The 22,847-nt window shown below is 46.5% G+C and overlaps 1 protein-coding gene across 3 annotated transcripts in view; it reads left to right on the forward strand.

The window, feature by feature from the left end:
• The window catches only part of KDM2A (lysine demethylase 2A), a 286,076-nt gene that overhangs the window by 48,862 nt on the left and 214,367 nt on the right, over nt 1–22,847 (forward strand). For all 3 annotated transcript variants that reach the window (XM_044296600.1, XM_044296601.1, XM_044296599.1), the window contains exons 9-11: nt 1,062–1,215; nt 2,868–2,983; nt 3,084–3,210. In XM_044296600.1, coding sequence (XP_044152535.1) covers nt 1,062–1,215; nt 2,868–2,983; nt 3,084–3,210 — 397 coding nt within the window. The remainder of the gene's footprint in view (nt 1–1,061; nt 1,216–2,867; nt 2,984–3,083; nt 3,211–22,847) is intronic.

The raw sequence follows: 22,847 nt of genomic DNA on the forward strand, positions 1-22,847 counted from the left end.
GCTGAATTTTTTTATTAAAAAAAAAAGGTGCTGGACTGTCCAAGCATGTCTCCAGACCTAAAAATTAAGCATCTACAGGGTGTCCTCCAATGGAAAGCGGAGGAGAGCAAGGTCTCTAACATCCACCAGCTCCGTGATATAAAAAATAGCCTAAGTCCCCTTTCACACGGGCGAGTATTCCGCGCAGATGCGATGAGTGAGTTGAACGCATTGCACCCGCACTGAATCCCGACCCATTCATTTCTATGGGGCTGTTCACATGAGCAGTGATTTTCACGCATCACTTGTGTGTTGCGTGAAAATCGCAGCATGCTCTATATTCTGTGTTTTTCACGTAACGCAGGCCCCATAGAAATGAATGGGGATGTGTGAAAATCGCAAGCAAGTGCGGATGCGGTGCGATTTTCACGCACGGTTGCTAGGAGACGATCGTGATGGAGACCCGATCATTATTATTTTCCCTTATAACATGGTTATAAGGGAAAATAATAGCATTCTGATTACAGAATGCATAGTAAAATAGCGCTGGAGGGGTTTAAAAAAAATAAAATAATTTAACTCTCCTTAATCCACTTGATCGCGCAGCTGGCATCTCTTCTATCTGTCTTCTGTGCTGTGTGCATTAACAGGACCTGTGGTGACATCACTCCAGTCATCACATGGTCCATCACCATGGTAAAAGATCATGTGATGACCGGAGTGACGTCACCACAGGTCCTGTTACTGCACACAGCTAAGATGAAGACCCGCACATTTTCCCGCAACGCCCGTGTCCGTGTGAAACCAGCCTAATGGTAAAACCCCTTTTAACAGAAATCCTATTTTTCATTACACTTGAGATGTACTTTATTTTTCTGACTTGTTCAATGCTGGGCAAGTACTACATCTGCAAAAATATTTCAGAATGTATTGTGCTGATGTTGATCCAACTGTTGGTGAACTACCTGTATCATCAACCACAAACCTTTTATATTGTGCTTTTTCTCACAAGGCACTCGAAGCACAGATAAATGGTAAAATGATGGACTAAATTTTAATTCCTCTGTGGTTTCTTCCTGTAGGTCTTCTGGCTGATACCACCTACGGACCAGAATCTGGAAATGTATGAGAATTGGCTGCTTTCTGGGAAGCAAGGGGACATCTTTCTTGGGGACAGAGTAACAGACTGTCAGCGTGTTGAACTAAAGCAAGGCTACACATTTGTTATCCCTTCAGGTATTACCTGTAGATAGTGCTCCATGTTCTTTTCTGATACTTGGTGAATAATAGTTTCTTTGTATATAGTCTTATACTGGGTGACTCAAAAAGAATGGCACAAAATTAAAGCTATGGTATTCATGGCCGAGAGAACATAACACAAATTTATTAACAAAAAATGTCACACTAGTGGATAGGTCAGGCATTCTCAAACTCCGGCCCTCCAGCTGTTGTTAAACTACAACTCCCACAATGCCCTGCTGTAGGCAGATACCTGTAGGCTGTTCGGGCATGCTGGGAGTTGTAGTTTTGCAACAGCTGGAGGGCCGCAGTTTGAGGATGGCTGGGATAGGTCATCAGTATTAAAATCTCGGACAACCTTTTTAACTGCCTATTTCCATGGCTTCCAAACATGGCTAGTCACTGCTGCACATGAAGTGGGAGTCTAGCAGAGATTTATTCTTTAGTTATTGTTGCATATGGTTTCTGTTGACAAATAAATTGGCTGGCTGCCTTAGGGTTTCACATGGTTAACCCCTTAGTGGCCACCATTCCGCCTTTTTACAGTGGTTACTAAGGAGCCTTATCCTGGGCCACCTTCCATGCAGCAGAGAGCAGGGGCACAGCAGTAACATGTGAGCCGCACTCCTGCTCTAATGGCCCGGACCAGCAGATTCCATCTGAATGTCAGTATAGCACTTTAGACATTAAAGGGGATTTCCTATTATTTATTATTTTTATTTATTTTTAGTTTGGGTCGCAGGGTTCTGCAAGCAGCTGTGAGTTAGTTGCGTTGCATGACTGTTTTTCTGCCCTCCCTTGTGGACTGCTTTAGGACGTCCCATGGTGCTGTGTCCCCCTAAGCATTCAAGAGAAAATTGGATGTTTGTACTAGCCATAAAATCCTTTTCTCGTAGGATGCATTGGGGGACACAGTTCTTTTCTGTTGGTCCTCTTTGGTTTAGGACTTGTTGGCTTACAGTTTTATCATGTGTTCCTACTGATTTTCTACCTACTGGTTTGCTCCTGCATCTGCAGTGAGTATAGCCCAGATAGGAGGAGCCAACACTTTTTACTTCTAGTAGCAGCTGCGCATATACCCATGGTGCTGTCCCCCCCCCCCCCCCCCCAATGCATTCAAGAGAAAAGGATTTTATGGGGAGTACAAAAATCCAGTTTTTCATTTTACTACAGCGTCACGGAACCAGTTTCGATCTGCTTCGTCTTCTAGGCTGCAGTCTTAGGAGCTAGCGATATGTGACATATATTGATCCTACATTGCTAGCAACTGCAGAATACAGCTCATGATTTGGCTGCCAAAAAAGCATTGTAGGTCATTCCCAGGATTACATTTAGTATGCTATAAGTAGAGATGAGCGAACCTCTGTTTTAAGTTCGGCGTCTAAAGTTCGGGTTTGGATTAGCGCAGAATCCCGATCTGGAACCGGATATGGATTCCGACTTCCGTTGTGGTCCGTGGTAGCGGAATCAATAATGGCCGATTATTGATTCCGCTACCACGGACCACAACGGAAGTCGGAATCCATATCCGGTTCCAGATCGGGATTCTCCGCTAATCCAAACCCGAACTTTAGACGCCGAACTTAAAACAGAAGTTCGCTCATCTCTAGCTATAAGGTCATCGTTTGACAAATGTTCTGCTTTTATAGGGTGGATCCATGCTGTGTACACTCCTCAGGATACTTTAGTTTTCGGTGGGAACTTCCTACATAGTTTCAATATCCCAATGCAACTTCGTATCTATAGCATTGAAGATAGAACACGGGTGAGTCTTGAAAATAAAGAACTTTTAAGTGTAGCAAGTCATATTGCAAAAGTACACATTACCTCACTATTTTTTTTTTTTTTTATATATAAACTTTCAGGTTCCCACAAAGTTCCGATACCCATTTTATTATGAGATGTGCTGGTACGTATTGGAACGATATGTTTACTGTATGACCAGAAGATCTCATCTCACCAAGGACTACCAGAGGGAGTCGTTAAGTATAGGTGGGTAGCTTGTAGCTGGAAGACTGAAGAAGAAAATGTTGCTGAATATGGAACGTCTTAATGTGTTATATTATTCTTTAAACCCCCTAAGGACCTCCAGCGTACATGTATGGCGGAAGTTCAGTATATACAGGTCCTTCTAAAAAAATTAGCATATTGTGATAAAGTTAATTATTTTCTGCAATGTACTGATAAACATTAGACTTTCATATATTTTAGATTCATTACACACCAACTGAAGTAGTTCAAGCCTTTTATTGTTTTAATATTGATGATTTTGGCATACAGCTCATGAAAACCCAAATTTCCTATCTATAATTTTTTTGCATATTTCATCCGACCAATAAAAGAAAAGTGTTTTTAATACAAAAAAAGTCAACCTTCAAATAATTATGTTCAGTTATGCACTCAATACTTGGTCGGGAATCCTTTTGCAGAACTGACTGCTTCAATGCGGCGTGGCATGGAGGCAATCAGCCTGTGGCACTGCTGAGGTGTTATGGAGGCCCAGGATGCTTCGATAGCGGCCTTAAGCTCATCCAGAGTGTTGGGTCTTGCGTCTCTCAACTTTCTCTTCCCAATATCCCACAGATTCTCTATGGGGTTCAGGTCAGGAGAGTTGGCAGGCCAATTGAGCACAGTAATACCACGGTCAGTAAACCATTTACCAGTGGTTTTGGCACTGTGAGCAGGTGCCAGGTCGTGCTGAAAAATGAAATCTTCATCTCCATAAAGCTTTTCAGCTGGACCAACACCAGCAGCTGACATGGCACCCCAGACCATCACTGACTGTGTGGGTACTTGACACTGGACTTCAGGCATTTTGGCATTTCCATCTCCCCAGTCTTCGTCCAGACTCTGGCACCTTGATTTCAGAATGACATGCAAAATTTGCTTTCATCCGAAAAAAGTACTTTGGACCACTGAGCAACAGTCCAGTGCTGCTTCTCTGTAGCCCAGGTCAGGCGCTTCTGCCGCTGTTTCTGGTTCAAAAGTGGCTTGACCTGGGGAATGCGGCACCTGTAGCCCATTTCCTGCACACGCCTGTACACGGTGGCTCTGGATGTTTCTACTCCAGACTCGGTCCACTGCTTCCACAGGTCCCCCAAGGTCTGGAATCGGTCCTTCTCCACAATCTTCCTCAGGGTCCGGTCACCTCTTCTCGTTGTGCAGCGTTTTCTGCCACACTTTTTCCTTCCCACAGACTTCCCACTGAGGTGCCTTGATACAGCACTCTGGGAACAGCCTATTCGTTCAGAAATTTCTTGCTGTGTCTTACCCTCTTGCTTGAGGGTGTCAATGATGGCCTTCTGGACAGCAGTCAGGTCGGCAGTCTTACCCATGATTGCAGTTTTGAGTAATGAACCAGGCTGGGAGTTTTTAAAAGCCTCAGGAATCTTTTGCAGGTGTTTTAGAGTTAATTAGTTGATTCAGATGATTAGGTTAATAGCTCGTTTAGAGAACCTTTTCATGATATGCAAATTTTTTTAGATAGGAATTTGGGGTTTTCATGAGCTGTATACCAAAATCATTAATATTAAAACAATAAAAGGCTTGAACTACTTCAGTTGGTGTGTAATGAATCTAAAATATATGAAAGTCTAATGTTTATCAGTACATTACAGAAAATAATTAACTTTATCACAATATGCTAATTTTTTTAGAAGGACCTGTAAACATGGTTCTTGCTCCGAAGCTGAGTGGGTGCCATAGCTGCTGTGTGCCTGCTGTTTTATACAGCAGACACATGGAGCTAGTGTCTATGATCAGAGGCTTATGTGTGTGCCTGTTTTATTCGATTAGTAATTTCATTCAGTCTCCCCCTCAGGTATGGTTTTCCTAATGAAGTCTACATTGCTCATAATGCCTGGCTTTGCAGAGGGGGAGGAGTCTCACTGCACTGCTCTGTTTAATGGTAGCCATGACTGATTAGTGAGACAGCTGCTATCCCCTCACACTGCAGAGTTTACCTGTTTTCCTGTGTGATGTGACTTCAGCCTGTCTCATCTCTCTCCCATGTCAGCTGTTGCCTGCAGGGAGAACCAATGTAAAGCTACATCACATCGAACTACACTGGAGAGTCAGCACACACAGCTAGTGCAGGCAGTGTGAGTCAGGAGGTTAGAAATGCAGCTAATCACTGTGTACAATCGCCTTCTATATATCTGCACTCCTGGTCCTTTAGATAGTGGACACATTATATCTTCAACAGAATGTGGGGAGGAGAGGGGCCCGAGAGCTGACAGGAGGTATTTAATTAGTGACGGTCATCCAGTAGTTCAGAGGAAGTCAGATGGGAGAGACAGAGTTCCTGTTTAAACATTAGGAGTCAGACTTGAAATTGCATGACAGAGTTCCCTTAAAGGGGTTGTCGGAGTTATTTTTTTTTGGGTGATTATCTTGGGTAGGGTATGATTTTTGCGGGATGAGATGACGGTTTGATTGGCGCTATTTTGGGGTGCATATGACTTTTTGATCGCTTGCTATTACACTTTTTGTGATGTAAGGTGACCAAAAATTGTTTATTTAGCACAGTTTTTGTTTATTTTTTACGGTGTTCATTTGAGGGGTTAGCTCATGTAATATTATTATAGAGCTTGTTGATACGGACGCGGCGATACCTAATGTGTATACTTTTTTTTATTTATGTAAGTTTTACACAATAATATAATTTTGGGAAAAAAAATTAAAAATCTTGTTATAGTGTCCCCATAGTTCTTTTTTTTTTGTTTTTGTTTTTTGTTTTGGGCCATTGTCTAATGTAGGGGCTCATTTTTTTGCGGGATGAGGTGACTGTTTGGTACTATTTCGGCGTACATGCAACTTTTTTTATCACTTTTATTACCACACAGGGATCAGAAACTACAGAAAGCGCTGCAAACAGCAGGTCTGAATTGACCTGCGGTTTGCAGCGATCAACGATACGGGGCATTGACCCTGGGTGCCTGGCTGTGTGCAACATGGTGGCAGTTTAATGCCATGACGAGTATACTCGTCATGGAGCGCTAAGTATCAGTGCTCCAGAAAGAGTATACTCGTCATAGTGCCTTAACGTGTTAAATGGGTTTTGCCATCACATACAATGGGGGCATATTGCTAGGATATGCTCCCATTGTCTGATAGGTGCGTTTCCCACCTCCGGGACCCACACCTAGAACGAGAACAGAGCGGGGGTTAATGGAGGGCGCACTTCGCATGTGCAGCCGGCCTCCAAAAATTGCCGAGCTATTTCCTTCTGCCCCATAGAAATGAATGGGAGCAGGGACCTCTCGTGCGCGGTGTGCTCCCATTCACTTGTATGGGTGCAGCGCTTGGTGGTGGACGGACCCCGGGAAAACCGGGGTCCTCCAGCCACAGCTCTCCTCGCTCCATTCTCCTTGTAGGTACAGGTCCCAGAGGTCTTAGCGATATGCCCCCATTGTATCTGATGAGTATACCCCATCAGAGGTTGTCTCACTTCAGTAAATAGCATTTATTATGTAGAGGAAGTCAACACAAGGCACTTACTAATGTATTGTGATTGGCCATGTTGCTTCCTTTGCTGTCCGGATTAATTTTTCCCCCTCCCCCACGACAGCACCTTAGAGAGACGGCTCCGCCCCAGGACAGGAAACCTGCAGCATAAAAAGGTGGAGCCACTCTCCCACCTCCAGTGAGGTTTCCTGTCCTGGTACGGGAGCCTGCAGTTGTTGTCCTGACCTGGAAGTCCCGGTAGATGCCGGAGGGTCAGCGGCGGCGCGTTGTTCCTGCCCGATCATTCCTCACCCACAGGTGTCTGGGGCCAGGATGCCGGTGACTGAGATTCCGGTCCGCAGGGGCAGAAGGTGCCGGTCCCTCAGGCGAGGAGGACCGCACCAACGGATTGAGTGTGGCCAGAAGGCCCCAAGATGCTGCAGCTCAGCCAGGACGCCACCGGATGTAGACGCTGGTTAGTGGCGTCCGGGCAGGAAGTGCCATGCGTTCCACGGCCTTGCGCTTCTGGTCAGGTGACCGGACGTTCGGCATCCCGGCAATTTTAAACAAGCTCTATTCAGGTATGAGTGTGCTTGGGCTATTTGGACACCGGTGTCTGAATTCAGAGTGCCAGAAAGTGAACCAGGTTCTGTTCCAGTTCTATCTGTGGTGGGTCTGCAGGAAGCTGTGTATCTCTCAGGTGAGAGGAATACTTGGTGGCAGAGAGTAACTTTGACAATGTTTCATCAGTGCAGGTTTACATTCATTATGGATGAAGAGAGGAGGTCTGAAAGTGCGGATATTGAAATCCTGCCGCCGGTATTGAGTCCTAATCTCGGTCCTTAAGGGGTTTAGGCTGTTCCTTAGATTTGGGTATGTTCCTTTTTTCTTAGACGGTGCCTAAGAAGGTGGTGGCCAAGAAAAAGAACAATGAATGCCCTATCTGCAAGTGCTCGCTGTCGTCTTCTTACACTAAGAAGCTCTGTCAGTAGTGCATTGAGAAGATGGTGGCTGAGGAGACTCAGTCTTCTGAAAGATCTAAAATCTATTATGTCCGAAGTTAAAAATTCCCTGAAAGCCGGTAGGAAGAGGAGAAGAGCGGTGAGGCAGGAGTCTGACGTGGAATCGGAAGATAGTGAATCTCTCTCCGGGGATGATTCCTCCTCTTCTGAAGATAACGCAAGAGAAGGGAAGTTCCTATTTTCAGCAGAAGTTACGGACAAATTGTTAAAAGTTATCCGATCTACCCTGGAGTTGGAGGATACTAGAGAGGATAGATCTGTAGAGGATGTCGTGTTTGAGGGGCTTAGGGAAAGTAAGCGTAGATGTTTCCCTGTCCATAGATCTATTTCAGCGGTGATAGAGAGAGTGGAAAAAACAAAAAAAAAGGCATTTATTTCTAAGACTTTTAAACGGAAGTACCCCTTTGAGGAAGAGGCTTCTACATCTTGGGACAAGGCCCCAAGATGGAAGCAAGAGCCGCATCCCTTTCCAATTCTGCGCGACTTGCTTTGTGGCTTAAAAATTGGAAAGGGGGAGATATGCCGTCCAAGCTGAGGCTATGTAGCATCCCCTGTTGATGGCCAGTTTCTTTTTGGGTCTGAACTTGACTCTTTACTCGAAAAAGCTGCAGATGGATTTATTTCTAAGACTTTTAAACGGAAGTACCCCTTTGAGGAAGAGGCTTCTACATCTTGGGACAAGGCCCCAAAACTGGATGTAGCCATTTCTAAGATTTCTAAAAGATCCTCACTGCCCTTTGAGGATATGGGATTTTTAAGGGACCCCTTAGATAAGAGAATAGATTCTTCCCTTAAGAATTTGTGGGAATCTTCTGCGGCTGCTTTCAGGCCCAGTATAGCTGCCACTGTTGTTGCGAGGTCTATGTCACTCTGGTTAGATAGGCTAGAGGGACAGATTAGGGATAAATGCCCTAGAGAGCAGTTGTTAGCGTCTATACCCACTTTCCAGAAGGCCGCAGACTTTATTGCGGATGCCTCGGTGGACGCGGTGAGGCTGGAAGCAAGAGCCGCATCCCTTTCCAATTCTGCGCGACTTGCTTTGTGGCTTAAAAATTGGAAAGGGGGAGATATGCCGTCCAAGCTGAGGCTATGTAGCATCCCCTGTTGATGGCCAGTTTCTTTTTGGGTCTGAACTTGACTCTTTACTCGAAAAAGCTGCAGATGGATAGAAAAAAATGTCCCCAGGAATCTTTCACTCAGTTCAAGCAGTATAAACGGCCCTTTCGGAACTCATCAAGATTTCAAAATAAGAAGCAGACGGGGGACAGAGAGCAGGGAGCAAGGCCTAGATCAGGAAGTAAAGGTTTTTTGTTTAGATCAGCCACAGCTCGGGCGGGAAAACAAGGAAAGCAATGATGCCATGATCCCACTAGGAGGAAGATTAAGATTCTTCCTTCCTGCTTGGGAAAAGTTGGCAGGGAAATGGTTGATAGGTCTTCTGCGGGAGGGTTTAAGATTGGAGTTCTTGAGATACCCCGCAGAAAAATTTGTGATTTCAAGATCTTCTCTCATAATGCTTCAAGAAATAAAAAAATTTATAAGCAAAAGGGTGTTAATTCCTGTCCCAGAGTCAGAGCTAGGCAAAGGTTTCTATTCCACCCTGTTTCTAGTGAAGAAACCAGATGGGTCTTACCGGACAATAATAAATCTCAGATACCTGAACAAGTTCCTGAAAGCCAGAAAATTCTAAATGGAAACTATCAGGTCAGCGATATATCTTTTATCTCCAGGCTGTCATATGGCGGTTCTGGATTTAAAAGATGCTTACCATCATATTCCGATTCATCCAGATCACCAGAGATTCCTCCGGGTGGCTGTAAGAACCGAGTCGGGTCTTCTTCACTATCAGTTCCAGGCACTTCCCTTTGGCCTTTCCATGGCGCCTCAGATCTTTACCAAGGTAGTGGCGGAGATGACTTCCTTCATCAGAAGGGAGAACATCACGTTTTTGCCTTACCTGGACGACTTTCTCTGGTGGTGGCCCAATCTCAAGAGGAGTGTGTCAGGGCTTTGAATCGGGTGATGGAGGTACTTCAGTCCCTGGGGTGGCTGTTAAAGTCCAGGATGCAGCCGTCAACAAGCCAGGTTTTCTTGGGTCTGGTTTTAAATGCCAGGCTGGAAAGAACTTCCCTCACAGAGGAGAAGGTAGCTGGGATTCAGGGATTAGTTCAGAGGGTTCAGTCAGGAGAAGCCTTAACCATAAGGAAAGCTATGTTCCTGTTAGGAGTTTTGACATCCTGCATGCCAGCGGTCCAGTGGGCGCAGCGACACTCTCGACAGTTAGAGGGAGAGTCAGTTATAAAATTATCAGACATAACTCTTTCATCCCTAAATTGGTGGAAGGAAGTAGAGAATCTGACTCAGGCATTTCCCTGGTCCTTTCCGGAACCAGTAGTTATGACTACGGACACCAGCCCCTGGGGATGGGGGGGGGGCTCACGTGGAGGATCAGAATTTTCAGGGAGAGTGGTCCCAGGGTCAGAGACTGTTCTCGTCAAATCGAAAGGAGCTGAGAGCTGTTTTGCTGGCTTGAGAGCAGTTCTTCCTATTATCCAGAACAGACATGTGAGAGTGATGTCCGACAATCGGACGGTGGTCTCTTATCTCAATCATCAGGGAGGAACCAGGTCAGATTCCCTACAAAAAGAGACAAAATGGATTTTTGAGGAGCTAGAGGGGAGAGTGCTTCATCTCTCGAGCGGACTTCTTGAGTCGCCACAAGTTACGTCAGGGGGAGTGGTCACTGAATCCAGAGATTTTCTCCCAGATAGTAGATTTATGGGGTCTACCTTCGGTAGACATGTTCGCCACAAGGGAGAACAGAAAGGTACAAAAATTATTCTCCCTCAGTCCGGAGGAGTGCCTATCTGGGGTGGACGCCTTCCTCCAGAGATGGGACTTTCCTCTAGGTTATGCCTTTCCCCCGCTACAGTTGATTCTGCTAGTTATAAGGAAGATCAGATACAAAGGGGCTAGAGTAATTCTGATAGCTCCCTTCTGGCCAAAGAGCTCGTGGTTTTCCCTGTTGAGAGCCATGTCGGTTTTGGATCCGTGGATCCTGCCAGGAATTCCGGACCCGTTGTCACAGGGTCCAGTGTTCCACCCGGAAGTAGAGTCTCTACATCTTTCGGCGTGGAATTTGAGAGGTAATTTTTAGCTAGTCAGGGATTCTCTAAGGAGGTCATTTCCACTCTAATGAAAAGTAGGAAGGAGATTACGAACATTATCTATGCACGGGTCTGGAGAAAGTTCCTGTCCTTTTATAGGCGCAGAAAGGGTTTCCTTGCCGTTATAATTTTCAGTGGTTCAGGTGTTGGATTTTTTACAGAGGGGATTGTCCCTCGGGTTGGCAAAAAGTACACTAAAGGTGCAGGTGTCAGCTTTGTCGGTCTTAGGGAGAAGGAGTTTAGCCATGGACCCTTGGGTCGTTAGGTTTTTTAAGGCAGTAGATGGGATTACACCAGTAACAGGCCCTAGATTTCCTCCATGGGACCTTAACTTAGTGTTAAATGCCCTTACCAGACATCCCTTTGAACCTCTAGTCTCTTGCTCCTAAACGTCAGCCAGGAGGGTTGGGGAGATTCAGGCCCTCTCCATTAACCCCCCTTTTATGTCCATCAGAGAAGACGGGGTAGTTCTCAGACCAGATCCTGGTTTTATGCCGAAGGTTCCTTCTAGGACAAATAGGGCTCAGGAGGTAGTTCTTCCAGCTTTCTTTTCAGAACCAAAAGATGACAGAGAAGGAGCTGCATTCCCTTGATGTCAGGAGGTGTATTTTGCAGTACCTGGATGTGACTAAAGACTGGAGAAAATCTTCTGCCTTATTTGTTCTGTTCGGTGGGGCTAAAAAAGGTAATACAGCCTCTAAGGCATCTATTGCCCGCTGGATCAGAGAAGCTATATCCTTGGCGTATTCATTGTCCGGTGCGTGTCCCCCTGTTTCTGTGAGGGCTCACTCCACGAGGGCGGTGTCCACTTCTTGGGCAGAGAGGGCCAGCGTATCTATTGAACAGATCTGTCGGGCTGCCACCTGGTCTTCTCTGTCCACTTTCTATAAGCACTATATGCTTCAGCTTGACTCTATTTCTGACCTTCTCTTTGGCACAAAGGTCTTGAGTACTGTCACCCACCCTGAGGATGATCTGTGAAATCTCTCTCTAATGTGCTGTCGTGGGGGAGGGGAAAAATGATGATTACACTTAACGGTAATCAGATTTTCCTGACCCCACGACAGCACCTCTTTATTCCCTCCCTGTTGGTGTAGGGCTGTGTGTTCACGGGTGTTGCAAAAAAAAAAAAAAAAAATGTGTAAGAACTAAACTAACGTAAGGGGAGTCCCTCTCATGCTCTGGAAACTCGCTAAGGTGGGAGAGCGGCTCCACCTTTTTATGCTGCAGGTTTCCTGTCCTGGGGCGGAGCCCTCTCTCTAAGGTGCTGTTGTGGGGTCAGGAAAATCAGATTACCGGTAAGTGTAATCATCATTTTCCATCACATTATACACTGCTTGTTTCCATGGTTACAACAACCCTGCAATCAATCAGCGGTGGCCGTGCTTGCACACCGTAGGATTACAGGATGGTCGTATCCCCTGGAAATGAGCAGTGTATGAGATAGAAAAATGGATCCAGCCAGCAAAGGAAGCAATATGGATAATAATAATACATTACTAAGTGGCTTGTATTAACTTTCTCTACATGGTAAATGTTGTTTGCTGAAGTGAGAAAACCCCTTTGACTACCTACCGTCACACTAACGCGATAGGCGTCAGGACGGCGGCGCTCTCGGGTCTCAGCAACGCGCGCAGCTCTGAAATTAAACTACAGCCTGCCAGTGCTGATCATTCGCTGGCAGTCTGTAGATGTTTAAAAAATCGCATCAGAAAGGTATATTAGACGCTGTTTTAACAGCGTCTGATATACCTGCTACCTGGTCCTCTGGTGGTCCCTTTTGCTTGGATCCACCACCAGAGGACACAGGCGCTCTGTAAGAAGCACCACACTACACTACCCCCCCCCACCCCTGTCACTTATTAACCCCTGATCACCCCCCTCTCATTGATCACCCCCCTGTAAGGCTCCATTCAGACATCCGTATGTGTTTTGCGGATCCGCAAAACACAGACACTGGCAAAGTGCTTTCCGCATTTTGCGGATCTGCACATTGCCCGAATTATATAGAAAATGCCTTTTCTTGTCCGCAATTGCGGACAAGAATAGGACATGTTCTATATTTTTGCGAAACGGAAGTGCGGATCCGAGCGGGACAAAGTCTGCCCCATAGAAATGAATGGGTCCGCAATTCCGTTCCGCAAAATGCGGAACAGAATTGTGGACATGTGAATGGGGCCTAAGGGCCCCTTATCACCGCCAGTTTTTTTTTTGTCTGATCACTGCAAAAACACAGTAAAATCGCTGCGACGCTATAAAGATCACTTTTGAGCTTTTTGGATCTTTATTAGCGATTGCAGCTTTACTTCGCAAGCACTGTTATGTCCTTTCCCCTCTTTTATTTTTTTATTTTTTGCACATTTTTTGGCAGAGATTTTTTCATCCACATTGATCGATGCGAATGAAGAAATCTGTGCCGTTCATTTTTTCTTTCAGCCCAGAGGCTGAACGGAAAAAAAAATCTCATTACCCGTATGCTCAATAGAAGGAGAATAGCAGAAACTCCTAATGCTGGCCATACATGTAATGACTGCGGAGACCCTCAAATGCCAGGGCAGTACAAACACCCCACAAATGACCCCATTTTGAAACGAAGACACCCCAAGGTATTCGCTGAGGGACATATTGATCCATGAAAGAGTGAACTTTTTGTCACAAGTTGGCGGAAAGGGAGTCTTTGTGAGAAAAACCTAAAAAAAAAATCAATTTTCGCTAACTTGTGCCAAAAAAACTAATAAAATTCTATGAACTCGCCATGCCCCTCACGGAATACCTTGGGGTGTCTTCTTTCCAAAATGGGGTCACGTGGGGTATTTACACTGCCCTGGCATTTTATGGGCCCTAAAGCGTGAGAAGAAGTCTGGAATCCAAATGCCTAAAAATGCCCTCCTAATAGGTACTCATTGGCCCCTTTGCGCATCTTGGCTGCAAAAAAGTGTCACTCATGTGGTGTCGCCGTACTCGGGAGAAGTAGGGCAATGTGTTTTGGGGTGTATTTTTGCATATACCTATGCTGGGTGAGAGAAATATCTCTGTAAATTGACAACTTTGTATAAAAAAAAAATTGATAAAGTTGTCATTTACAGAGATATTTCTCACACACAGTATTGGTATATGTAAAAATACACCCCAAAACACATTGCCCTACTTCTTCTGAGTACGGCGATACATATGTGACACTTTTTTGCAGCCTGGGTGCGCAACCAGGCCCAAATTCCAATGAGTACCTTTAGGATTTCACAGGGCATTTTTGCAAATTTGAATTCCAAACTACTTCTCGTGCTTTAGGGCCCCTAAAATGCCAGGGCAGTATAAATACCCCACAAGTGACCCCATTTTGGAAAGAAGACACCCCAAGGTATTCCGTGAGGAGCATGGCGAGTTCATGTAAAATTTAATTTTTTGTCACAAGTTAGTGGAATATGAGACCTTGTAAGAAAAAAAAACCAAAAACATTTTCTGCTAATTTGTGCCAAAAAAAAAATCTTCTAGGAACTTGCCATGCCCCTCACGGAATACCTTGGGGTGTCTTCTTTCCAAAATGGGGTCACTTCTGAGGTATTTATACTGCCCTGGCATTTTGGGGCCCTGAGAAGTAGTTTGGAATTCAAATGCGTAAAAATGCCCTGTGAAATCCTAAAGGTACTCATTTGAATTTGGGCCCCTTTGCGCACCTAGGCTGCAAAAAAGTGTCACATGTGGTATCGCCGTACTCAGGAGAAGTAGGGCAATGTGTTTTGGGGTGTATTTTTACCCATACGGTATGTGAGAAATCTCTGTAAATAACAACTTTGACAACTTTGTATAATTTTTTTTTTTTTTTACGGCGATACACGTGACACTTTTTTGCAGACTAGGTGCGCAAATACTTTAAGGTGTCTTTTTTCTAAAATAGTCATTTTGGGGGGTATTTATACTATCCTGGCATTCTAGCACCTCAAGAAACATGACAGGTGCTCAGAAAGTCAGCTGCTTCAAAATGCGGAAATTCACATTTTTGTACCATAGTTTGTTTCACGGCTGTGAAAAACGTCCGTGTGCATTCGGCCCTATAAAACGAATGCTGTAATTTTTAATCTGCTGACACTGATACATCGCTGTCCACTATGCTGCACAGCGCGGCCTGCGATGTATCAGCGGGGAGGGAGGAGGGGCTGGAGGCCGGCAACTTATGTTGCGATCACGACGGGGCCCGGTGCAGTCACTGTTACACTGTGCCCCGCGTACAGCAGTCTCCATATGTAAAGTATAGTCATTTAATCCTTAACCAGCGGCTTAGCTTTGTTAAAGTATTGCTGTAGAGGATTACTCTACTTTAACAAAGCTAACCCACAGGTTAAGAATTACATGACTGTGGGCTCATCCTTCAGTAGGGTGCGGGCTGATGACAGGGACAGAGTGGACTACACTCCGGGGATCACACGCTGCACAGTGTCCGTCACTGCGCTTCCCTGTGCAGTCGCGTCTCTTTACATATGAAGACTGCTATGCGCGGGGCCGGTGTATTGGGGGTCACTATTTACACATGGACACTGTTATTGTGGTGGGGTGGGGATCTGTGTATGACACATATATAGCATCTTATGCTATATATGTGTCATCCACAGATGTCGTCCCCCCCCCCCCCCCCGTCATCCACAGATTCTCCCCCGTAACAGTGCGTCATCCACAGATTCTCCCCCGTAACAGTGCGTCATCCACAGATTCCCCCCCCCGTAACAGTGCGTCATCCACAGATTCCCCCCCGTAACAGTGCGTCATCCACAGATTCCCCCCCCCCGTAACAGTGCGTCATCCACAGATTCCCCCTCCGTAACAGTGCGTCATCCACAGATTCCCCCCCCCGTAACAGTGCGTCATGCACAGATTCCCCCCCGTAACAGTGCGTCATCCACAGATTCCCCCCCCCCGTAACAGTGCGTCATCCACAGATTCCCCCCCCCGTAACAGTGCGTCATCCACAGATTCCCCCCCCCCGTAACAGTGCGTCATCCACAGATTCCCCCCCCCCGTAACAGTGCGTCATCCACAGATTCCCCCCCCCCCGTAACAGTGCGTCATCCACAAGATTCCCCCCCCCCGTAACAGTGCGTCATCCACAGATTCCCCCCCCCCCCCCCCGTAACAGTGCGTCATCCACAGATTCCCCCCCTGTAACAGTGCGTCATCCACAGATTCCCCCCCCGTAACAGTGCGTCATCCACAGACTCCCCCCCCCCCCCCCCCCCCGTAACAGTGCGTCATCCACAGACCACAATTAGTTCAAAACCCACCAAAAGCACACCTTTTGGTTCAAAATACTGTTTTCCAGGATGTTCCTCTCCTCCATCACAGCACCCACTGGAGGATGTCCTATTGGTCTCTGTAGGGACAGGAAGAGAGAGAGAGATTAAAAGGCCCCTCCCCACCCCCACTCTCCAGTGTTCTTCCTGTCCCTACAGGGATAGGAGCAGAGAGGAGTCCCTACTTGGGATGAAGAGAGAAGTAAAAAAAAAAAGCTGAGGCTGGGTCGGGGGGTTTATGCCTCTCCTCTCAGCCTCCGGAAGCCTAAGCTAGCACCCCTCTGGCAAGGGGTCCCCTAGCGCTCCCCAGATGTATTTAACACTCCAGTCGAGGTCATGTGCCTTGAATTAGCTGGGCGGGAGCTCTGGGCTTGGCTGCGGCTCCTGCACTCCTCTAGGCACACTGTGTTGAAGTATTGCTGACCTGGACCACGTGACCGGAAGTTTGTGTATGCTGGAAGCTTATGGCGGCTCGCATAGCATGCTGGAGGCCTCTGTAATCTGAGGCCTTGCATGTGGGTCGACTCTTCCATGGAATAATTCCCCCAAAGAGGGAGTGGAGGGGTGGGGGAGGGGGGCAGGGATGGACTAAAATGGTGTAAGTCCTTTTAAGTGATGATTGCTGTGGGGTCACTTGTGCATCATGGAGGTCCAAATGTCTGGAAAGCAGGAGACTGGTACAGACGCCCCTGTCCAGGGTCATGTAAGTTACACTCCCTGCCCTGTTTTGTCCGGTATATTAGAGAGTTCTATATGTATGTAGCTCTATCTCTTGCTCTCTCTTCCGCATTAGACTGAGAAAGAGACGGGACACAAGTCCCATGGAGATTTTAAAAAAGAAAGCTAAAAAATGTGCGACATGTCCAAAAAAAAAACTACTGGAGTCGTATAAAAACGGACTGCTTGTCTAAAATTCTTAAAGAGGAACAACAAAATGGAAAAGAATTTAGGAAAACCAGAGGAATGGCAAAAATCTGGCAACTAAAATTGAATGTTGATAAGTGCAAGATAATGCACCTGGGGCGTAAAAACTCAAGAGCAGAATATAAAATCAGTGATACAGTCCTAACTGCAGACAGTGTCATAGAGCAGCAGGAAATGCTAGCAGAATGCTTGGGTGTATAGGGAGAGGAATTACCAATAGAAAGAGGGAGGTGCTCATGCCGCTCTACAGAGCACTAGTGAGACCTCATTTGGAGTATTGTGCTCAGTACTGGAGACCATATCTCCAGAAGGATATTGATACTTTGGAGAGAGTTCAGAGAAGAGCTACTAAACTGGTACATGGATTGCAGGATAAAACTTACCAGGAAAAATTAAAGGACCTTAACATGTATAGCTTGGAAGAAAGACTAGACAGAAGGGATATGATAGAAACTTTTAAATACATAAAGGGGAGGGGGCGTGGTCTGCCAGGCATGTGAGCGGACGTGATCTCCAGAGCTCCTGCACTACCCCGAGCTTTTATCCGCCTAATCTACATATTTACCGACATAATATCGGGATCCCAGCGCTCCAAGCACCGGTGACACTGCCGGAAGAGAGACTGACCTTTTTCGGCGATACTTTAGCGGCCGACATGTCCAAAAAGGGAGCCGGGAAAGGAGCCAGCAAGGCCTCACAAGATGGCGCCGGGAGCGCCACACCGCGTCGCAGAGAACGAGTGGCGGATCTACAGCAGGAGGTTGCTGAGAGGCTGAGTCAGTTCGCTCATACACCGGAGCTTCTCAGGGAGAGCTGCGCCTCTGGCACCGAACACAGTGAGTCCTCCTTGAGTGGAGCGGGACGGGAGTCTGAAGGGGAAGGGCCTGAGGAAGTGATGGGCCTGAAGCAGCACCCTAACAGATTCGCCGCTATTCAAGACTCAGATGGAGCTGGGGATTCTGATGCATTGTACCCAGAGGTAGAGGAGCCTACTATCAAAGATGTTTTACAGGCCATTACCAAGTGGGGCAAATCGCTTACTATCCTGACCATGCAGGTGGGGGCTATTAAAGAGGACATTTCCATTGTCAGGCACGACATTAGAAAGCTGGCAGATCGCACTACATCCCTGGAAGATCGCATGGGAGATATGGAGGATGAGGTGCATCCGCTAAAAAGAGAAACAGCGGAACATTCCCGCAGGCTTGATATTATTTCTGCCAAACAAGATGACATGGAAAACCGCCTGAGGCGTAATAACGTGCGCTTGGTGGGTGTGCCGGAAAAGGTGGAAGGCCCAAATCCCACCGAATATTTTGAAAAATGGCTCAAGGATCAGTTTGGAGAGGGTGTCTTATCTTCTCTATTTGCTATAGAACGGGCGCATAGAGTTCCGTCGCGGCCATTGCCACCAGGGGCGCCACCAAGACCCGTCCTGATGAAAGTACTGCACTACAGGGATAGGGACTCTATCCTACGCAAAGCCAGGGATATGCCTGATATCTCCATAGATGGTCACAGAGTCTCGTTCTTTCCTGATTTCTCTATGGAGGTCCAGAAAAGACGCGCCCGTTTCCTGGATGTCAAGCGGCGCTTGCGGGTACTTGGAACATCGTACTCGATGCTGTATCCGGCGAAGCTTAGAATAGTGGCCCTTGGAACCACAAGCTTCTTTGAAGACCCAAAAGAGGCATCCAGATGGCTAGATCGTCATGAGCGGCAGCTCCGGGCAGAAGGAAACCATGGCGACTGAGAGGCCAATTTGGATAAAAGGGACAATGCACCCGTCGAAGGGTGAATATGTTCTGTGTAGCAGCACAGTTTGGAGTATAGTTACTTTTTGATGCTCGTTCTATATGCTATACAGGGTTTAGTAGGAGGTCCAGTTACATATGTGAGGTACTAGGCTGGTGAGAAATGTTAACACAGGCTATTTTGATTCAAAATACTTGGGGTTAGTGCAGGAAGCTGCCCAGCTTTCTACGTTCCAGTTACTTGTTAGGGTGTGATTCTACCTGGCGCGATATAACCACTTTTGATTACGCCAGACGCCAAGGGTTTGGGAGGTCAGCTCTGCTAACGGATTTTTAGGAATACCCACGGGCCTTAGGAATAAGGTGTATTAGTGGGGTCTGTTAGGAGGTGGGACTTCCAGGGTTAGTTGGGTAATGAGGGAGGGTCTGTTAGGGGTTGGGGTGGGGTGGGGAGAGTTAGGGAAGGGGGATCCTAGATTCATGAGTACGATCCAGGGGAGACAGGCACTGAGGAAACGTGCATTGAGGGAGTGTGCCTTACAACATCCGGTACATATGTGGTTTTGTATGTCTGACTATGGCTAATCCAGTGAACTTCCTGTGCTGGAACGTTAGAGGGGTTAAAGACGCCACTAAAAGGAAGGCGGTAATGGAAATGGTAAAGTCATATCATCCTGTGATTTGCTGTTTACAGGAGACGCATCTCCTTCCGGAGCAATCCCACTTACTGACTCCTAGATGGGCGTCTCAATGTTATCACTCTACTTACTCCTCCTATGCAAGGGGAGTTAGTATTCTGATTCATAGACAGCTGAGTTTTAGCTGTATAGATAAGAGGATTGATCCGAATGGGGGGTATGTCTTTTTATATGGAACACTTTTTAATGTTCAATGTATTATATGTGGGATTTATATACCACCGCCATACTCTCCGATTGCCCTTAAAAAACTGATAGCCTTTATGTCGGATTATCCGAGTGTACCTGCTCTAATTTTGGGGGACTTTAATAATGTGATCTGTACGGAATGGGATAGGTTGCAGCCCTCTGATGTTCAATCGGGGGGGCAACTTACACCATTTGGGAGGCTTCTGGGGGAGGCATCATTGTTGGATTTCTGGAGGCTGCGTAATCCTTCTGTGCGGCAGTACTCTTGCTGCTCTAGTACCTATCAGACACTGTCGAGAATAGATCTGGCGCTGGGAAATGAGGCGATGGGGTGCCGTATCTGCAACATTGAATATTTACCTAGGAAACTATCTGACCACTCCCCCATATTGGTGTCTGTCAATTTCCTCACCCATTTGAATAGAGGGAGACCACTGTGGAAGTTTAACCCATTCTGGTTGGCGGTGATACCTACGATATCAAATATTGGGACGGCGTTGACAGAATTTTTTGATATTAATATGGTGGGAACTTCTCCATTGATAGTATGGGATGCCATGAAGGCGTTTCTGCGGGGAATGCTGATTGCGGAGGTCAATAAAAAACGGAACGAATCTCGAATAACAATTAGGGGTTTGGAGCGCCTTTTGGTGGATGCGGAAGCCCAGTATGTTAGGCAGCCCACGGAACTACTTAGAGAACAGTGGCGAGGGGCACAGAGTAAACTAAATGATAAGCTACTCCTCAGGGCGCAAAACAAACGTTTCTTCCAGAAACAATCATTTTATGAAGAAGGGGAAAGGACAGGTAGATTATTATCACTACTTTCCAAAGCGCAGCAGCCCTCTGCATATGTTGCTGCTCTCTGCGATAATGAGGGGAATGTCTGTACTGTTCAGGATAAAGTGGTGGAAATTATGCATTCGTTCTATGCATCCCTTTATGAGTCCAAAATCACTGCAGGAGTGTCAGACATCGTAGGATTCCTAGATGGAGTACAGCTTCCCACGTTAGGAGAAGACCAGGTGACGGCCCTGGACGGGCCCATTACACTTACAGAGTTGGAGAAGGCCCTGAGTGAGATGTCAAATGTCAAGGCTCCAGGGAGTGACGGATTACCTGCGGAAGTATTTAAAACATTTGCCCCTGTCCTGCTCCCCCAGTTGTTGGAAGTGTTCAAGGAGGCGCAGCGTCAGGGTGGTTTGCCTCTTAGTATGAATGAGGCGATCATAGTCGTTATCCCTAAGCAGGGTAAAGACCCTCTGTTAGCTGAATCATACCGCCCTATTTCATTGTTGCAGGTCGATGTGAAGTTACTGGCTAAAGTGTTAGCAAATAGGCTCAATACGGTGATTACGACACTAATACATAGAGATCAGGCTGGATTCATGCCTAATTCGTCAACGGCTGTTAATATTAGGCGCCTTTTCTTGAATATACAGGCGAGCCGGTTTCATGGATGGAATGCGGCGGTCGCGTCTCTAGACGCGGCCAAGGCATTTGACAGTGTGGAATGGGATTACCTGTGGGCCGTGCTCAGGAGGATGGGCTTTGGGTCTGTCTTTATCCAATGGATCCAGCTTCTATATAAAATCCCCACTGCTAGGATTCGGGTTAATGGGTCCCTTTCTCACTCTTTTATGTTACATAGAGGGACGAGGCAGGGGTGTCCTCTATCGCCCTTGCTTTTTGCAATAGCTATTGAGCCGTTGGCAGCAGCATTGAGGGATGCGCGGGAGGTTCAAGGTTTTAGGTATGGGGGGGTAACTGAAAAGGTGGCCCTCTATGCTGATGACATGCTTCTTTTCCTTGACGAATGGAACTCCTCCCTTCCAGCAGCCATGAGCATCATAAATGGGTTCAGTAGGTTATCGGGTCTGTGCATTAACTGGTCCAAGTCTGCACTTATGACGATTTCGACTGAGGATGGGCAGGTTGGAGACTCTACTGGGGGCTTGCAGCTAGTCAAATCCTTTAAATACCTGGGTGTTCAGGTCACCATTGATGTAATGGACTACGAAAAGTTGAATTTGACTCCATTATTACAGCGATTCCGGCAGAAGGTGCAGACTTGGACCACATTACCACTTTCAGTAATAGGTAGAGTTAACCTCATAAAAATGATTTTAATGCCACAGCTCCTGTATCTGCTACATAATGCGCCTATATGGGTGCCTGTCAGATTCTTTACCACAGTTAATGCTATATTTAGGGATTTGATCTGGAAGAGAGGAGTTCCACGTATCAAACTAGCAACATTGTGCAGATCAAAAACGGACGGGGGACTTGGGGTCCCGGACCCGTGGATTTACTATTTAGCTGCCCAACTTCAACAATTGCGGGGATGGGGAGTGGAGAACGGTATTGATAAGGCAGGAAGAATAGTGGGTCATTATGTTCAGGGCAAGAATCTGATGACGGCACTGGAAGATGGCTCATTGGATAAACTGGGAAGTGACATCCCGTTACTCCGGGTGATTCACAAGGTCTGGTGGAAAGGCAGGTCACTAGCTGGGTTAAAGGGCTATACCAGGTTTACCGCAATTTGGCCTAACCTTCTATATGCAGAATTACATAAAGTTGCTGCTGTTCAGGCTTGGGGTAGGTACGGACTCATTTACATGCATCAGCTATATGAGGGGAATACTTTGAAAGAATATGCCCAACTACAAAAGGAATTCCTGCTTCCACACTCCCAATTCTATTTATACTTGCAGGTACGGCATGCCATTCGGGCTCAGGATGCAGCGGGTGGGGTTGTGTTGGCCTCCAGAAATCCGATGATTGATTTAGCGAGTTCCGAGGGATCCGCTAGTGGGGTCATATCATTGCACTACAGTAGTCTTATGGAAATAAAGATTAAAAAGCAACCTCTTCGGCTGTACGATAAGTGGCGGGAGGATATTGTTGATCTGACAGAGGAGCAGTGGCGTGCAGTTCTAGAGGGGTTCACAGAGGTTGCGGTTAGTGAAACGCACAGGATGTCACAGTTGCTACTGCTGCATAGAGTTTATCGGACGCCTGTCCTGTTGAGGAGAATGGGGTACAGGTCAGATGACATGTGTCCTAGATGTGGTGCACCCAATGCTACGCTGATACACCTTATGTGGAACTGCCCTAGGCTGAGGAGATACTGGGATGGCATAAA

This window comes from Bufo gargarizans, chromosome 6, assembly GCF_014858855.1.
Source record: "Bufo gargarizans isolate SCDJY-AF-19 chromosome 6, ASM1485885v1, whole genome shotgun sequence".
NCBI classification, from domain to species: domain Eukaryota; kingdom Metazoa; phylum Chordata; class Amphibia; order Anura; family Bufonidae; genus Bufo; species Bufo gargarizans.